The sequence below is a fragment of the Crocuta crocuta genome, unplaced genomic scaffold (assembly GCF_008692635.1).
Source record: "Crocuta crocuta isolate KB4526 unplaced genomic scaffold, BGI_CrCroc_1.0 scaffold619, whole genome shotgun sequence".
In the NCBI taxonomy this organism is placed as follows: Eukaryota; Metazoa; Chordata; class Mammalia; order Carnivora; family Hyaenidae; genus Crocuta; species Crocuta crocuta.
In genome coordinates, this window is record NW_027533395.1 from 3,046,811 (window position 1) to 3,066,622 (window position 19,812).

Genomic DNA, 19,812 nt, shown 5'->3' on the forward strand with positions numbered 1-19,812 from the left:
CGAGACGTATTCAATACGGAACACTCGCTGCTATCAGAAAGAACTGCTGGGATATTATTCCAGCCAGACCCCATTCTATGGGAGGCTTCTGAATGTACGGAGGACACAGGGCAGCCATCTGGGCAAATGGCTGTTAGAAATAGGGCAGATGTTTGGGTCAAGTCACAAAGTCCACGACCGGAAGCAGTCTGTTGGTACTAGCCTTCGGCCTGACATATGAAACTGCTGTCAACTTCTGAGTATAAAAACCACTGCATCTCCACATAGAGCAGAACAACTCTCGAGGCCTGCGGGCTCTCCAGCACAGCCACTAAGCACTTATTACGTCAAGAGCAAAGGCAGCAGACAAAGGCAGATGTGCCTCTTTGAAATGACTGTAATTAACTCCAAATCTTTCCTGACACTTCATTTTTTGCTGGCTGTGTTTGTTGATTTGTAATTTAGCTGTTAGAACAAGTCTACTACATACCTCAGATTTTTTTCCCTTTATCTTGCCATTCCTAGCAAAGCACGACTCTACCACCTGTCTGGGCACATACAGAGAGTGAGTCTGGACGGTGTCTGGATGCCCTGTGCATTCAATCGTAACCCTGAGAGTAATATCTACCAGCCAGGCAACTGGCTGAGAGCTGCTAAGGACTTCAGGGTATTAAAGGACAATGTACTTAGTCACACATATGTCCTCAAGTATGTGACTTGTATATAAGGAAATATACTGAGACATCTTTTGATTCAGAAGGAAAATAAGGAAAACAACCAACACACAGCCATGTCTTTGATCCATTTATTCCCATCTCTGGGTGGGTCTGTAAACAGCATTCATCCCAGGACTCAGGACCCACTGGTACTTAACCTTGGAAATCACAGGTGAGCGACACTCATCTAAGAATGAGTCCCCTACATTAGCTTCTTAACCACTGAGAGAGGCCTACAGGAATGTAGCTGATGGTCTGAAGTTCAAAATGGTTTTAGATCTGTGTGCTCTGGCTACAGGCTCTTCAGTTCACTATACCACGTGACATCCCTTTACCCTGATAGGGCCTTGAGCCACATGCACCCGATTTCAGCCGCCAACACTGTTTCCTCCCCTTCTGCTCCAAGGGCAATACCCGGTCCAGTCAGGAGGTCAACCGGAAGGGTTTCCTTCTACGTCATGGCCGAGATAAAAGTGACTTGATCCCAAGGACAGCAGCTAGAGGGCAGCCTATGGAATTTATGCCAAAATGCATTCCTTAAATGACCGTATTTCATAGTTTCTTATAGATAATTGCCACCAGACCTATAAGCCTCTGTGTGACGTTTAAAATCAGAGCCTGAGTGACAGCCGCCGGTCTTCCTCTTCCTGGCCCGACTCTGCCTCTGCCATCTGCTGGCAGCCCCTCAGAACGCTGTGTAGTAGTGCTCCATGGTGCTGATGATGTCACTCTGGTCCTCCAAGAGCTCCAGCACCTGCTGCAGCACAGCTTCACTCAGGCCCGGCCGGACGCTCAGGCGAGCACAGGCCAAGATGTGCTGGAAGTGGCAGCCCTTCTCTATGTCTGCAGGAAAAAGGCAGTGGGCTAAGCTTGGCACACCTGTCAGACCCTCCTCCCACTTCTCCATGCTCCCCCTCTGAGTAGAAGTCCTTCTCCGCGGCCCCTTAGTCAGAATGTGCATTTTAACAAGACCCGCACGCACCTTAGAGTTGAAGACGCGTTAGTTTAGATTATCAGCAAAAACAAAACAAAAACCCTGTTCTTGGGCCCCTCACTCCACGACAGTGACGTGGACACACTGCTCAGGAACTCAGGTCTTTGACCCTCAAGGATTCCTAATCAATTATTTATTATCCAGAACCTAATGGGTTTTTAGCGTTTGCTCATCTTTTTCCTCTAGTGCAATGACATGCTGACCCCCTAGCTTGCCAGGTGGGAGCGCTCTAGAAACAGACAGCAGAGCTGGTTTGCAGCAGCCTCCATATCCTTTCCTTGCCTGCTGGAGGTCATAGGTGAGCAATACTCACCCTGACCAATCCAACACAACAGAGAAGAACGCTGTGGTCTGTTCTCTTTCTTCTCTGCCTAAGCTTCCAAGCAGTCCTGTCTATGATGCTTGTGTTCTAGTAACCCCTTACCCTCCACCCCGCCCCAAATCCAAGACCATTTTGTACACTATGAGAAAAGTTCAAGGGTAGGAGCCTCTTTCCTATTTGAAACCAATGATTTAGAGTAGTGGAATGCACAGTGAAGTTGTGACCATTAGAGAGGGTCATGAAATTAACTTCATGGGTTGTGACTAAGAGAGATGGGTATAGGAAATTACAAACTGCATTACATTATAGCATATATATTATTTTGTGAAACTTTATACTATATACATATGTATATATGCATACATATATATACATACATATGTATATATATATAATTATGTGTGTGTTCGTATGTGTGTATACATAATGTAGTGGGGTCATGATGTAAAATGCTTTTGTAATTCTGGGTCCAAGTCAAACCTCATTACTGAAAACAAACCTTCCCCAGATTCACTTGATGCCCCACGCAGGGCCAGGCTTGGCCTCTCTCTGTTGTGTCCCCAGCATCTGGCACACAGCTGCTCCACATGGTCGCTGAATGCTGTTTTCAAATGCTTTAGGCTCCAGGAAGGTGATTAAAGATAGTGTTGGGCAAAGCATGGCTTGGGAGTTGGCGCAGCTCTATGGCCTTGGGCAGCTCATAGCATCTCTAAGCCTGTTTTCTCACCAACAGGGAGGGGAACTAAGAAGGAGGTGAGGGCACCTGAGGTCCTTTCTAGCTCTATGGGTCAGATAATGTCACAAGCAGTGCCCCTGAGCTAACCAAGACTTGATAAATTCTGACCTCTAGTGGCTCTGGCAACTCATTACTCCTCCCAGGTGGGGTTACTGTTGAAAAACATGCCACCTTTCACTGCTTTCCAGGCTGTTTCTTCAACATTCATTTACTAAAGATTTCCTGAACATCTCCTATGTGTGTGTAGCACTGAGCAAACAGGAGCAAGTGGTAGATGGAGAGCTGACTTGAGAGTCCAACAGGCCCGAATTCAAGTCCTGGCTCTGTCTGGGGCAGAGCGGTTCATATCTCTGGGTCTGTCTCCTCACCTATAAGATGGGAAGAAAAATCACCTACTTTCCCCGGCGGTTGTGAGGATGAAAGGAGACCTGCGGCAGGTGGTTCTTACAAGGGAATGACTAGGATTCAGTCATTTCCATAACCTATGATGATGCACATACCCTAGTCCCTGCTCTAAGCCTGCTGCTTCAGCTCTTCCTGAGGAGGGTGATGATGGAGGGTGGAAAGTGGGGCCTGCATGCAGCAGAGAGGGAGCACTAGGAATTTCACCACTTCTTGGATTTTAATCTATCTTTGCAGGGCCGGATGCCCAAGCTCAGGGATCAAGAGGACTTAGAGACACATGTGGGGCCGTAAGCAGTGATGCTGACTGCCCTGAAGGCCTTAAACTGTTTCTTCAGAAGGGCCATGCTGCTGTCTGGGTGTTTTCTGGGAAGGCTGCTCATAAAGTGACCTTCAAGTCACATAAGAAGAAGGACTGGTATCCGTTTTTCTTTAATAAGTGTCTGGCAGAATTCACCAGTAAAGCCATCAGGTCCAGAGCTTTACTTTGTTGGTACACTGTTAGTGATTGATTCAATCTTCTTACTAGTTATAGGTCTACTCCAATTTCCTATTTCTGTGTGATTTAGTCTTGGTAGGTTTTGTGTGTCTACAAATCTGTCAATTTCATCTGGTTATCTAGTTTGTTGGTGTGTAATTGTTCACGATACTCTTTCACAATCCTTTTTATTTCTGTAGAACCAGTACTAATGTAATTTCATTTTCTGATTTTAATAATTTGAGTCTTTTCTCTTTCTTCTTAGTCCCTCTAGCTAAAGTTTTGGTAATTTTGTTGACCTTTTTAAACAACCAACTTTTGGTTTCACTATTATTTTTCTATTCTTTATTTCATTTACCTTTGCTCTAATTGTTATTTCCTTTCTTCTGCTAGCTTTCAGTTTAGTCCATAATTTTTCTAGTTCCTTAAATTGTTAGAAGTTGGGTTTTGACTCGAGATCCCTCTTGTTTTTAAAATATAAGTGTTTGTAGTTATAAGGTTCTCCTTAGCACTGCATCTCATAAGTTTTGGTATGTTATGTTTTCATTTTCATTTCTAGCATTTTCTAATTTCGCTTGTGATTTCTTCTTTGATCCACTAGTTGAGTGTTGTTTAATTTCCACAAATTTGTTAAATTTTCCAGTTATGTCGTTGACTTCTAACTTCATCCCACTGTGCTCAGAGAAGATACTTTTCATGTTACCTTTATTTTATTTTATTTTATTTTTTAATGTTTTTAATTATTTCTGAGAGAGAGAGACACAGTGTGAGCAGGGGAGGGTCAGAGAGAGAGGGAGACACAGAATCTGAAGCAGGCTCCAGGCTCTGAGCTAGCTGTCAGCACAGAGCCCGACACGGTACTTGAACCCACGAGCCGTGAGATCATGACCTAAGCCAAAGTCGGACGCTTAACCGACTGAGCCACCCAGGAGCCCCATGTATGGTATCTTTTTAAATCTGAGACTTAACTAGTGGCTAACATATGGTGTATTGTGGAAAATGTCCCATGTACACTTGAGAAGAATGTGTACTCTGTTGTTAGTTAGGGTGCTTTGTGTATGTCTATTAGATCTATTTGGTTTCTTGTGGTGCTTAGGTCCTCTAGTCCCTTACTTTTCTTCTGTCTGCTTATTCTATCCATTATTGAGAGGAGGGTACTATAGTCTCCAACTATTAATGTAGAACTGTTTATTTCTCCTTTCAATTTAATCAATTTTTGCTCCATATACTTTGATGGCCTGTCATTAGATACATAAATGTTTATAACTGCTGCATTTTTTTTTTGCTGTATTGAACCTTTTTGTCTCTTGTAAACTTTTTGGTTTTAAAGTTGGTTTTGTCTGATGTTAGTACAGCCATCTCTGCTCTCTGTTGGTTACTTTTATTTGCACAGGATATCTTTTTCCATCCTTTCACTTTTTAAAAAATTAGAAAAATTTTTTAACATTTATTTATTTTTGAAAGACAGAGAGAGACAGAACATGAGCCGGGGAGAGGGGGAGAGAGAGAGAGAGAGACAGGGAGACACAAAATCCAAGCAGGCTCCAGGTTCTGAGTTGTTAACACAGAGCCTGATGTGGGACTCGAACTCACAAACTGTGAGATCATGACTTGAGCCAAAGTTGAACCCTTAACTGACCGAGCCATCCAGGTGCCCTGCAGCTTTTTCAATCCATTTGTGCCTTTGGATCTAAAGTGAGTCTCCTATAGAGAGCATACAATTGGATCATGTGTTTTGTTTTGTTTTTTTAATCCATTCTGCCAATCTGTCTTTTGAGTGGAAAGTTAAATCCATTTAGGTTTAAACTAATATACTGCTGGTTGGTGGGGGGAGGACTTACTTTTGTCATTTTGCTATTTGTTTTCTAAATGCCTTAGGGCTTTTTGTCCTTTGTTTCCTGCATGACTGAATTCTTCTGTATTTAGCTGATTTTTAAAAAAATTTTCGTGTTTATTTATTTTGAGAGAGGGAGAGGGAGAGAGAGCGAGTGAGCAGGGGAGGGGTAGAGAGAGAGGGAGAGTCAGAATCCCAAGCAGGCTCTGCACCATCAGCGCAGAGCTCAATGCGGGGCTTGAACTCACAAACCCCGACATCATGACCCGAGCCTAAACCAAGAGTCAGATGCTTAACCAACTGAGCTACCCAGGCACCCCTAGCTGATTTTTTTGAACAAAAAGTTTAAATTCCTTTCTCATTCCTTTTGTGCATATTCTATAGCAACTTTGTTTGTGGTTTCCATGGGGATTACATTTCGCATCCTAATATGAACTTACTCCAATTTAACTTCAACACAGAAAAATTCTGCTCCTTTGTAGCTCTATCTCTGCCTCTGTTCCAGTTGTCATAAAATCACACCTTTATGTACTGTGTGCCCAAAAACATAAAACTAAGTATTTTTTTAAATTCATTAGTCTCTTAAATTATATAGAAAACAAAATGTGGACTTACAAACCGAAGTTACAGTGATGTAAGTAGACTAATAATTGTTTTTTAACAATGTATTAGCCTCTTAAATCATACAGAAATCAAAAAGTGAAGTTACAAACCACTGTTACCATAATACTAGCTTTCATAATTGCCCACGTATTTAGCTTTATTGAGATACTTCTCCATTTGGCTGTGAGCTACTGTCCAGTGTCCTTTGATTTCACCCTATCAGATGCCCTCGAACATTTCTTTCAGGGCAAGTCTAGTGGTAACAGACTTGTGTTTATCTTAGAATATCTTCATTTCTGCCTCACTTTTGAAGGACAGTTTTGCTTGGTTGACTTTTTTTTTTCCTCCTGTTTGACACTTTGGATATATTAGCCCACTGCCTTCTGGACTCCAAAGTTTCTTATGAGAAATCTGCAAAACTTACTGATGAGCTCCTGTATGTGACAAGCTGCTTCTCTTTTGAGAAGATTTCAAGATTCTGCTTTCAAGATTCTCTATTTGCCTTTGTCTTTTAAAAGTTTCATTATGGTATGTTTTGGTGTGGGTCTCTCTTGAGTTTATCTTACCTGGGAGTTCATTGCGCTTCGTGGATGTTTATATTCATGTCTTTCACCACATTAAGGATGTTTTCAGCCACTATATCTTCAAATATTCTCTCTCTTCACTTTCTGGGACTCCCACCATACAGGTTAGCCTACTCGATGGTGTCCCATAGGTCTCTTAAGTTCTGCTCACTTTTCTTTCACTCCAAGTTTGTTGACTCTTTCTTCTTCCTTTGAATCTCTATAGTGAAGTTTTCATTTCAGTTATTGTACATTCCACCTCCAGAATTTCTTTCTGGGTTTTTTTTTTTTCTTTCTGGTTTTTTCTTAAGTTTTCTTTTTTTTCAAATTTTAATGTGTATTTGTAATTTTTTTAATGTTTATTTATTTTTGAGGGAGAGCAGGGAAAGACAGACGGAGACACAGAATCTGAAGCAGGCTCCAAGCTCTGAGCATCAGCACAGAGCCTGACGCGGGGCTCAAACGCACAAACTGTGAGAACACGGCCTGAGCCGAGGTCGGATGCTCAACTGACTAAGCCACCCAGGTGACCCTTCTTAGGTTTTCTATTTCCTTACTTATATTTCCATTTTGTTCATTAATCATTTTCTTGACCTTTTCCATATCTCTCTTTAGTTCTTTGAGCATCTTTAAGCCAGCTGTTTTAAATTCTTTGTCTAGGAGATCTGCCATCAAGGCTTTTTCAGGGACAGTTTCTGTTGATTACTTTTTCTTTTGAATGGGCTATATTTTCCTATTTTTTTGTGTGTGCCTTGTAATTTTTAGTTGAAAACTGGACATCTGAATTCAATAATGTGGTAACTCTGTAGGGCAGATTCTCCCTCTTTCCTGATGATTTGCTGGGTTTTGTTATTTATTTACTCTTAATTTGAATTTTTAAAAATATTTTATTTTTAAATAATCTGTACACCTAATGTGGGGCTCAAACTCACAACCCGAGATTAAGAGTCACACTCTCCTCTGACTAAGCCAACCAGGCACCCCTGTTTTTTTGTTATTTTTTATAAAAATTATAGGCTGTCTCTGTGCCAAGGATCAGCCTCAGGTATAAACCTAAGGTCTTCTCTGGTCTTTTTCTGAGCCTGTATCTTTCCCTTGGCATGTATAAATCACGTTCTGATTTTTCCCATATATACAGTTGTTTTTTTTTTTTTTAATAGTTTATTGTGAAGTTGGTTTCCATAAAACACCCAGTGCTCATACCCACAAGTGCCCTCCTCCATGCCCATCAACCCCCTTCCCCTCCCTCCCACCTCCATCAGCCCTCAGTTTGTTCTCGGCATTCAAGAGTCTCTCATGTTGCTTTTTAATGCCCTAGTCTTTCTTTTCTGGGTCCCAAAAGGGGAGAAAAGAAAAGTGAAGAGGGGGAGGGGAAGATACCAGTCCTTTAAATCCATCGGAAGTCACTTCAGCTTTGGGGGGAGGGGCTTGTGACAATGAGAGGAAGCGCAACAATGCAACAAATTGCATTTGTTTGCAACTCTGTGATCAGAAGCAGCAATTTGGCAAACAGAGCACAGATCCCTGACATCTAGAGAACCTGTTCCTTTTTGCCCACCTAGGCTGCTGCAAACTCTGTGCAAGCTACTCCAAGAACACGTACACAGGTGCCTGCCATGTGCTGGGGGAAATGGTACTGACTACTCAGAGCTGAAAATTGACTGAAATTATCCCCAATTTACTCTCCAATCCTTTCCCTGTAAGTTGTAAGCCTTCAATAGGCTCCAGAGTTCCAAAACAGTTATACTGGATAGGCACAATTGTCTAAGTAGAGAGGCAGTTTGCTGGTGCTTTCTACTCCACCATCTTCCTAACAGTTTTGTAAAACACTAATTTACTTAATCCTCAAAACAACACATCACGAAGATACTATTATTATCCCCATTTTGCATATAAGGAGAGACAAACTTTTGTCAACATAGTATTGGAAGTCTAAGCCACAGCAATCAGAAAAGAAAACGAAATAAAAGACATTAAAAATGGTAAGAAATAAAACTGTCATGATTTGCAGATAACATGATACTATATATATATATAGAAAACCCTAAAGATTCACTGAAAAACCATTAGAATAAATGAATTCAATAAAGTTTCAGGACACAAAACTAACACATAGAAACTGGTTGCATTTCTACACACTAAAGGTGAACTATCAGAAAGAGAAATCAAGAAATCAATCCCATTTATAATTGCATCAAAAAGAATTAAATACCTAAGAATAAACTTAACCAAAGAGGTGAAAGACCTGTACTCTAAAAACTGTAAGACACTGGTGAAACAAACTGAAGATAACACGAATCGATGGAAAGATAGTCTATGCTCATGGGTTGAAAGACTTAATATTGCTAAAATGTCTATACTATCCAAAGCAAAATACAGATTCAATGCAATCCTTATCAAAATATCAATAGCATTTTTCGAAGAACTAGAACAAGTAATACTAAAATCTATACAGAACCACAAAAGACCCCCCAAATAGTCAAAGCAATCTTGAGAAAGAACAAAGCTGGAGAGATCATGTCCTCAGATTTCAAACTATACTACCAGGCTGTAGTAATCAAAACAGTACGGTACTAATACAAAAACAGATATAAATGGAACAGAATAGACTGCCCAGAAATAAGCCCATATGTAGACAGTCACTTATCATAGCCCATATGATAAAAAAGGCAAGAATATACAATGGGGAAAAGACAGTCTCGTCAACAAATGGTGCTGGGAAAACTGGACTGCTACATGCAAAAGAACGAAACTGGGCTACTTCCTTACACTACACACAAAAGTAAATTCATAATGGATTAAAGACCCAAATGCAATCCCTGAAACCATAAAGCTTCTAAAAGAAAACACAGGCCATAAACTCTTGGATATCAACCTTAGCAATATTTTTTTTTGTGATGTCTCCTCAGGTAAGGGAAACAAAAGCAAAAATAAACAGGACTACATTGAACTTTTAAAAAGCTTTTGCACAGAGAGGAAACCATCAGCACAACAAAAAGACAACCTGCTGAATGGGAAACAGTATTTGCAAATGATAGATCTATAAGGGGTTAATATTAAAAATAAACAAATAATTCAAACAATTCAACATAAAAAAGGAAATATGATTTAAAAAGAAGACCTGAATAGACATTTTTACAAAGAAGACACATGAACGGCCAACAGACCATGAAAAGATGCTCAACGTCACTAATCATCAGGAAATGTAAATCAAACCCACAATGAGCTATCATTAGAATGGCCAGAATCAAAAAGTCAAGAAATAACAAGTACTGGTGAGGATGTGTAGACAAGGGAACCCTCATGTACTGTTTGTGAGAATGTAAGCTGATGCAGCCACTGTGGTAAACAGTACGGGGGTTCCTCAAAAAATTAAAAATAGAAATACCATATGATCCAGCAATTCCATTTCTGGGTATTTATGTGAAAGAAATGAAAATATGATATATGCACCCCCATAATCACTGCAGCATTATTTTTTTATTTTATTAAAAATTTTTAATGTTTATTTATTTTTGAGAGAGACACAGTGTTCAGTGGCGGAGGGTCAGAGAGAGAGGGAGACACAGAATCTGAAGGAAGCCCCAGGCTCTGAGCTCTCAGCACAAAGTTCCAACGCAGAACTTGAACTCACAAACCATGAGATCATGACCTGAGCCGAATTCGGACACTTAACCAACTAAGCCACCTAGGTGCCCCTGCAGCATTATTTCCAAGAGTCAAGATATGGAAGCAACCTAAGTGTCCACTGATAGATGAATGGATAAGGAAGATGTGATATATATGTACAATGCAACATGACTCAGCTATAAAAAAGAATGAGTTCTTGTCGTTTGCGACAACATGGATAGACTTGGGGGTATTATGCTAAGGAAGTCAAATAGAGAAAAACAAATACCATATGGTTTCACTTACATATGGAATCTAAGAACCAAAACAAATGAACAAACAACACAAAACAGAAACAGATTCACAGATACGGAGAACAAACTGGTGACTGCCAGAGAAGAGGCGAGTGAGGGGATGGATGAAATAGGTGAAGGGGATTAAGAGGTACAAACTTCCAGTTGTAAAAGAAATAGTAAATTAGGGCTACAATCAATAATATTTTAATAACTTCATATGGTGACAGATGGTAACCAGACATCATGGTGATCGTTTCGTAATGTATATAAATGTCAAATCACTATGTTCTATACCTGAAACTAATATAGTATTAATTTAGTAGCTCAACTGTATTTAATTAAAAAACAGAAAAGAGAGAGACTGAGGCACAGACCTACCCAAGATCACACAGCTTCAAAGTGGTAAAGCTGGGATTCAAACCCAGGCAGGGAAGCTCCTGAGCCCAGCTTTTCACAACTTTGCTGTCTTTAGACAAGCCCAGTATCAGTGCTTTAGGGACCAAAAACAGGCTTCATGTTTATAGTCCTTTTCTTATTGTAAGTTTATCCATTACTGAAATACTTATAAATGACTAAAGATTTTACATCCTACCAACCATCGTGATCAGAAAAAACTCAATGCTGCATTTTACACAAAAGCTAAGAAACACTAAAGGCCCAGTAGGAATGGTTAAGTGGTTGCAGATCTATCTATATGTACGATGGGATACTGTGCAGCTATTTAAAAGACTGAGGCACCGTTGAATGTGCTATTGCTGAATGAACTCTAGAAGCCAAGGTTAGATTTAAGATACAGGGTGCGGAACATGCAGTATCATATGCTAACCTTTACTTGTGCTTTTTTAAAAAAGAAACTGTACAAATATGTTGTATACACAACATCTCTAGAACAATATGCCTAAAACTGAATTTGGACTTGGGAACACAAAGCCTGGGGCTCAGTTTTTGGAGGGAGTCTGACTTTTCTGTGTGTACTTTGCACTGTTTGACTTTTTACCATGTCCAAACATTATTATTCAGAATCTCTATATATTTTAATGTCATAGATATTTTCTATGAAAAGGGAGTAATCACAGCAGGCTGCAAGATAGTCCCCACGAGGTATTTTTGCTGGCATTCTCAGTTACTCATGCTCCAGAGTTCAGTTCCCGGGAGTTTCCTAGTTCTGAGGACTGGCTTATAGCTCTGAGGCTCCCATACGCAGACTGAGCGGCACAGGCTGTCCACCTTGACGCACACACTCACCAAGGCAGGAGCGGGTCTGTGGGTGAGAAGGGGACGTAAAACCTGCCACTTTTACAGAGTCTCAGGTTACCAGGAGGTTTGGTTCTCCTAAGAAATGAAGTGTGAACTCCTGCCATTTGCTTCACCGGGCGCTGGGATTATTTCAATCCATCCCGTTCCTAATGCAGACCAAAACAGGAATCTAGCCAAGTGGCCTGGGATGGGGGCTAGTGCAGGAAGGTTATTTGGGGAGCAGCTTCTCATCTCTTCATGGTTGAGGAACTCCACATTTCCCGGTTCTTTAAAGCTCCCTAAATTGTGGACAGACAGGTTTTCCCTCAACTCAAGGATACTTGTCCTTGATGCTCTGAAGATGTAAACATCGGCCAGAAACCTTGCATTAAAATAATAGACTGCATTCAGTTTATTTTAAGATCTGCTGTCACACCATTCTGGGATCTGACATCATAGGTTCTTAAAGGCTAAATAGGGCTGCATACCACAAACACCAGGGCTGGAGACCTGGTCCAGCTCCACCCGCTGATGCAGGCTGGAGCAGGGCCAGGCCCTGGGGATTTAGGGGCTGAAAGGGCTGGGGGTGGGTTTCTTTGGACAGAAAGCAAACAGGCTGAGGAGACCTGCGGTCATTAACAAGTCTTTCCCCCTTCTCTGCCAGCCTCATTTGCTGACAGATGCCAACATTCGTTATTAGTAGATGTTTGCAAAAGACAGACTTTGAAAAGTCATCTTGAAGTCTGATCAGTTTACACAGGATTTAAAGATAGGACTAATGCTTTCTTCTTTTTCTAACTAGTGTGAAAATGGTAATGTCTGTTGTCAGACGATCTACAGTTTGAGTTTCTAACCACTAGGGGTTGACCTAACTCCACGAAAACCAACTTTATTCTAAGCCATTTTCTTCTGCAAATTATCAGGTTCTAAGATGACTGAATTACAGTATTCATAAACTATGATGTCTAGAACTGTGCTCCTAATACTGAAAGGCTTGGTGTTAAGAAGAGAGGAAACGGTCTCATTCCAAAGACAAGGGGAAAGAGTAGGAGAAGAAATAGACAAATTAGAGAGAACGTGAGAAACAGAAGGTCAGAAAGTCCTAGCCCAGTGGCTTCCCTTGTACTGCACTCACCTGAGACGCTCATCTGTCCAGCTCTTGCCCCATCCCCCAATGAATCAGAATCCCAGAGCTGGGAGCCGAGTGCTGTATGTTTAAAAAAAGCTCCATGTTTGGGGCGCCTGGGTGGCTCAGTCAGTTAAGCGTCCAAGTCTTGATTTTGGCTCAGGTCATGATCTTGAGGTTCGTGGGATAGAGCCCCAAGTCAGACTCTGTGCTGACAGAGTGGAGCCTGCTTGGGATTCTCTCCCTCCCTTTCTCTCTGCCTCTCTCCTGCTTGTGTGCATGCTTGCTCTCTCTCTCTCTCAAGATAGATAAATAAATTTTTTAAAAAATATAAAAGGAATCATTTAAATATAATAATAATAATAATAAAATAAAAATTAAAAACTCCATGGTTGAGTCTTATGAGCAGCTAAGGTCAGAACAACTGTTGAGAGTCTAACACTCACTTTATAAACGAAGAGACTGAGGCTCACAGAGGGCAGGTGTCTTGCCCAGTCATACTTTAAAGTCACTACTAGGGAAGCCCCATGTCTCCTGACTCTCCATCCTGTGCTCTCTGGGAGGCAACAACCCCTCCAGGGGATCAGGGCACCACAAACATGTATATTACACCACTTACGATTTGGTTTCTGACAGTCTTCTTGAATGATATGGTGTATCCTTCTGTGCAGTTCTTTGTCTTCTCTGGTTACCTAAAGAGGAAAAACAGGAAGAGAAAGCATTCTTAAGTAATAAAGTGGTTGTGTCATCTAGACTCCCAGATTATTTTTTCAGATAGTTTCTAAAAATTTCATAATAATCACATAATAATCCCATCCCTACAGCAAAACCAACAATGTGGTTTTTGAGACTTGGCCTGTTATCAAACCAGCTCTGTCCCTAAGCAGCTCATGCCTCTACAACTGGCGCAGAGGCAGACTCCCTTGGGAGGTGGTTTATTGGGGCCATGATGTCAAGAAAAACTGAGATCCTACACTTTTTTGTTTTAAATGTTTATTTTTGAGAGAGAGAAAGAGAGAGTGTGACTGGGGGAGGGGAAGAGAGAAAGGGAAACACAGAATCTGAAGCAGGCTCCAGGCTCCGAGCTGTGAGCACAGAGCCTGACATGGGGCTCAAACCCACAAACTGTGAGATCATGACCTAAGCCAATGTCAGATGCTGAACCGACTGAGCCACCCAGGCACCCCTGAAATTCTACACTTTTAAGGAGCAATTTTCTTCCCAAATATTCATAACACATTCTTTTCTTTTAAAATTTTTTATAGTTTATTTTTGAGACAGAGAGACAGAGCATTAGTGGGGGGGGGGGGCAGAGAGAGAGGGAGACACAGAATCCAAAGCAGGCTCCAGGCTCTGATCTGTCAGCAGATCTCACAAACTTCGAGATCATGACCTGAGCTGAAGTCGGACACTCAACCGACTGAGCCACCCAGGTGCCCCTCATAACACATTCTTAATGTTCCTCTTACTTGTTTTTATATTCAAAGGGAGACACAAGTGATCAAAGTTCTGATTTCCAACCAGGATTCCTTCCTCTGGGAAGGACACCTGTCTCATGTCTTATTAGTTTTCTTCTTTCTCCCAACCATAAAGAAAAACAAATGAAATTAAAACTGTAAGGAAAGGCCAGCAAGAGAGTAAATTTAGCCCCATCCCTTGAAACACTTTGTCTTAAAGGCAAAAATAACGAAGCTCCTTTCTTAACCAGCTCAAGTAAGAGTAACCAAATGGATTTCACCTTCATGTTCCATAGTAAACCGAAAAACTAAAGAGAAAAAGGAAGGAAGGAAAAAACGAAGAAAGGAATAAACAAAAACACCATGCAAACACACACATGTATGAGCAATTGTCAGACCAGACTTACAGAATGATCAGATTTTTTTTAACTTTTTAAAAAATGTTTTTATTATTTGTGTGTGAGAGAGAGAGACAGTGTGAGCAGGGGAGGGTCAGAGAAAGAGGGAGACACAGAATCTGAAGACAGGCTCCAGGCTCTGAGCTGTCATCAGCACAGAGCCCGACGCGGGGCTCAAATCCATGAACCGTGAGATCATGACCTGAGCTGAAGTTGGACACTTAACTGACTGAGCCACCGAGGCGCCCCCAGAATAATCAGACTTTAGAAGGACCAGATTTTAGAATGAATAGGGATACTGACAACTCCCATCTTCTCTTGACTCACAAGGTTATTGTGAAGAGCAAATAAGGTAACGTGGGTGAGAGCTGCTGCAAGCAGGAAACTACCACACAAACAGAAATATCTACATCACTGGGATAAGTATTTCCCTGAGGTAAGGCCCTTGGGAAAACAGAAACCTCTAGGACAGGTGAGGAGGTGGAAGGGGAGGAGTAAAGTCAGAGAAGGGGGGTGGTTCTGCTGAGGGCAGGAGCCATTAGTGCTTGATCACCCCATTCCAGTTCACACTGATTCACAGGAGGAAGTGCCCTAGCCCTGCCACACCTCAGCCCTGGCCTGCTACCCGTGGTCCTGTAGTGGCTCAGGAAGACTTGCTTTCTGCAGACACAGAACGCCAACTTTGGAGCCTCCCAGGGGGAGAATGGGAAGTGGGGTGTGGGGGAGGCATTTTGGGGTGCGCGGCCCAGCATGGGATTCTTCAACCCTACCAGGCCTTTCCATGCCAATAGGAGGTGGTCTGCACCCACTTCACAATGATCAGAACACCCTTTCCAAAGGTTACTCAGGGGTACCTCGCTGGCTCAGTTGGTAGAGCATGTGACTCTTGATCTCAGGGTTGTGAGTTCAAGCCCCACCCTGGGTGTAGAAATTACTTAAAGAAAAAAATTTTTAAGTTGCTCAAATAGTATTTAAGACATATCTTAATTGGGACACCTGGGTCACTCAGTCAGTTAAGCGTCTGACTCTTGATTTCAGCTCAGGTCATGATCTCACGGTTTAAGTGAGATTGAGCCCCTCATCAGGCTCTGCGCTGACAGTGTAAACCTGCTTGGGATTCTCTCTCTCCCTTTCTCTGCCCTTCCCCCTTGCTTGTATTCTCTCTCTCCCTCTCCCTCTGGAAATAAGTGAATAAACTTAAAAAAAATTAAAAATAAAACATATCTTAATTAAAAAAAAAACTCTCTAAAGTGGGGAATCACTGAGTAAATCAACATCATGAATATGTCCTATTAAGGAAAGCTTCCCCTCAGGAATCACATCTGTAAACAGGGAGACTTCTAGGAGTCCTTGTAATTTTGATCTGCCTCTAGATTGCTTCATGACTGAGGCCACATCTACACTACTAGCAACGGTCATGAGGAAACCTATTTTCACCAAAAGCTTGGGTCCTTCAGTTATCAAAGGTAGGGAGTGAGAGGTGAGCCTTTAACTCTGAAGGTATGAGGCAAGCAAGTGCTTGTACCCCTGGTGGTAATGTCCATTAGCAGAGCCTCCTTGCAGGCCAATCAGACTGTGTTGACCAAACGCTTAAGGTACTTGCCCTCTGCTCCAGCAATTCCTCTTTAAGAGCCAATCTTACAAAAATGCTTACATGAATTCACAAAGAGAGTTATACAAAAATAGCGATAGCAAAACTATCTGTAAGGGCAAAACTTATAATCAACATAAATGTCCATCAGAAAGAAGTGGCTAAAAGTGTACAGCAATACCATGCAAGGTCAATAAGACTGAGGGAGATTTAGAAGTACTAACATGGAAAGATGCCTGTGGTGTGCTATTTTGGTATTCCCAAAACTTGCCAGGCATTACTTATTTATTTAAAGTTTTTATTTATTTTGAGAGAGACAGTGCAAGTGGCAAAGGGGCAGAGAGAGAGAGAGAGAGAGAGAGAGAGAGAGAATCTCCAGCAGGCTCCATGGTGCCAGTGCAGAGCCTGATGTGGGGCTTGAACTCATGAAACTGTGAGATCATGACCTGAGCCAAAACCAAGAGTCAGATGTATAACCAAGTGAGTCACCCAGGCGCCCTGCCAGGCATTATTTAGAACAGTGGTTCTCAACTGTCCCAAGGACCCCTGGTGATGTCCTATGATGCTTTGTCACAACTGGGGGTGGTAGGGGGTGGCGTGGCACTGCTACTGCTGTCTAGGAAATGAAGGCCAGGGATGCTATTAAACATCCTATAATGCAAAGGATAGCCACATACAGCAAAGAACCATCTCGCCCAAACACTGTTAAGGCTGACAAGTCCTGATCCATAGGATAATCACAAAAAAAGCCACAGAAGCATCTATAGATATACATGTGTAAATGCAGACAAGTGCCTAGAAGGGTATACTGTTAAAATTGTCACCTTGGGGAAAGATGAGTGCTGACTTTCACTTCTTATTTTATGTACCTCCTTAATGATTTATAAAAACAGTAAATAGGTATTCTAAGTATTCTTTTTTGGTTTTTTTTTTACAGTTTATTGTCAAGTTGGTTTCCATATAACAGGTATTCTAAGTATTCTTAAGGAATGAATACAGTTGTGATTGAAGCTGTGAAGGAAAAAAAATAAAGTTGCAGGTCTCTTACATAGTATAGGTTATCAAAACCATCATCTTTCTGGAAAACAAATCCTTTTTCTTGCAGCAGCTGTATAGCATTCTTAAATATGCTATGAATTGCCTTGGAAGTGATTTCATTCTTAACATCCACCTGTAGGAAGAAGAAAAAGAAAAAAAAGAAAAGAAGTCAGTCCCATCTTACAGCATCTAAGAGTAACTCCCTGGACCAACTGGTTTATGAATTCACCCAACAGGCTTTTAATGTGCTGAGTCAAGAAGATTCAGGTATGTGGCCCAGTAGGACGATGACATTTAAGGAGGACTAGGAAGTTTCCTCGGGTAGGATCATGCTTGATAACTGTTCCATACCTTGGTTGTAGGGTTTTTGTTTGTTTGTTTAATTCTACAACATGAAATAGAAAATCAAAAAGATAATACTTAAATTTCAGTATGTGGTTTATATGTCTTGAACATTTAAATTACTTCTATTCCCATGTGCTTTTTGGTAGAATTGTTTCCTAAACAAAAAGATGCTTTGATTTTATTTATTTTTTATTCAGGGCCAAAACATTAGATACATATTAACTCAGTTAAGTCATTAAAATTATGGCTATATATAATTCTTCCTAAGGACTTCAAAGAATTTTACACATACTGAAGTAAGTTGGGGGATTCCAGGATATAAAAATATTAAGTAGTCTCCTACTTAATTTTTATTTAAAAAATTTTTATTTTATTTTTGAGAGAGTGCAAGTGGGGCAGGAGCAGAGAGAGGAGACAGGAACCAAAGCAGGTTCTGTGCGGACAGCAGCGAGCCGGATGTGGAACTTGGGAATCTCAAGATCATGACCTGAGCCGAAGTCGGATGCTCAACCAACTGAGCCACCTAGGTGGCCCTCCTACTTAATTGTAAGTGGGAAATGGAGGCAAATAGCCAGGTGGAGACCTGTCTGTTGAAGGTGGGTCCATGGGGCTGAAGGCAGAGGGGGTCCTAGACCACATGGAAGGAACCTCTACTGTTGACAGTTTTCTATCTCCTCAATTTTAATAGTTCTCCTCTTCTCTAAGATGTGGGTTTACCCAGACAGATGACCAGGTCCTATTTCTTATTTCCAAGGAAGCTAGGCCTTCAGCTGCATCCGACCATGGCTAACTAGACTGCAAGCTTACTGAGTCAGGGACTTTATTTCAACTCGGCCATCTCCTCCCAGGCACACAGCAGGTAAAAATTATCTGTGTAATGAATGGGAAATAAAAACCCTATTACAGTGGCTGTATCCCTTTTATTATTCCACTGGGGAGTTTCAGTCCATTCCTAAAACAAAGTTAAGTGGTGAACAATTGTCCTTCAAGGTACAGATCCATTTTTAACTGGACAGAAATGTGTCAAGATATTTAAAAAATGAGACCACCAAAGAAACAAGGCAAAACTTCTAAAAAAAAATGTTTAAAGGCAAAGTCCTGCCTCTTAAGAAGAATGGTCAGGAAGGCTATCTAGGGCAGTTCCCACAGATGCTAAAGAGAGAGCGTGCTTGTGATTTGCTGATGACATTTCCTCCAAGGACAGGAAAGGAAAAAAACCCCAAATGGCCTTGAGCATTCATAACTGCATCCCTAAAGAAACACTCTCTTTCTAGAAGAGGGCTTCCAAAGAGGCATTGTTTTAATCTAAAGGATCCTAGTGATAGTTCATAAACATGCTACCTCGGGCTGAAGAGGACAGTCTAACATTCTTAATAGCCAACAAGCTGGAGCACCTGGTCATGAGAACATTAGGGCCTAAAAAGTTAACGAACATTCCAGGTTACGACAGCACCCATTCTCTGAAGGCAGAATAAGGCCAAGAACTATGTGATCACTCCCACGGGCAGAAAATCAATCTGAGTATGTTTGGAATAAACATCTCACCTAGCAATTCTCCACCATACATCTTTCTATTCAGGGGGGCTTCAGGCAAAGCTGAGTGCCCTTACTTAGGGGAAGCACTGTCAACCCAAAATGACTCTCCCACAAAATTTGTATAACTGCTCAATCTTCGTAATTCTAAGGAAATTCATCTCCTTCAGTCAATTTAACATAAGGATCCTAAGGGTTGAGTTTATTACGTCTCTTACCAAGATAGAAATGAATTGGAAACTAAAAATGATTGCTACATAGTTACTGCCATCATTAAAAAGGACTCCCAGTTATCCTCAACCCACACAAAAAGCTCAGTTCCTCCTCCCAGATTTCAGTAAGCTCAGGCAGCAGGAAGACAATGTGCTAGCGCTGTGAGATTAAAAGCACAGTTTCAGCTGTGAAGGAGAATGACCCAACAAAAAAGGCTCTCTGTAAATATAAACAATATGTGAAGCTTCCTTTCCAAAAACATTTGCCTCGGCTGACCTCACGACGTATCTCCCTGCTGGTTATAAAGTCACAGTCTCAAGGGTAAGGCCTCCAATCATCTGTT

At 41.4% G+C, this 19,812-nt stretch overlaps 1 protein-coding gene across 7 annotated transcripts in view; it reads right to left on the minus strand.

Moving 5' to 3' along the window:
* Positions 1-770: 770 nt before the first annotated feature.
* Positions 771-19,812, minus strand: part of STN1 (STN1 subunit of CST complex) — a 45,066-nt gene continuing 26,024 nt past the window's right edge. For 6 of the 7 annotated variants that reach the window (XM_077748345.1, XM_077748347.1, XM_077748344.1 and 3 more), the window contains exons 8-10: positions 17,389-17,511; positions 13,514-13,586; positions 771-1,538 (exon numbers count right to left, since the gene is read on the minus strand). In XM_077748345.1, the coding sequence (XP_077604471.1) occupies positions 1,381-1,538; positions 13,514-13,586; positions 17,389-17,511 (354 nt within the window). In that variant the 3' untranslated portion in view covers positions 771-1,380. Of the gene's footprint in view, positions 1,539-6,571; positions 6,848-13,513; positions 13,587-17,388; positions 17,512-19,812 lie in introns of those variants that run through there. The other variant, XM_077748349.1, reaches the window with a different exon arrangement.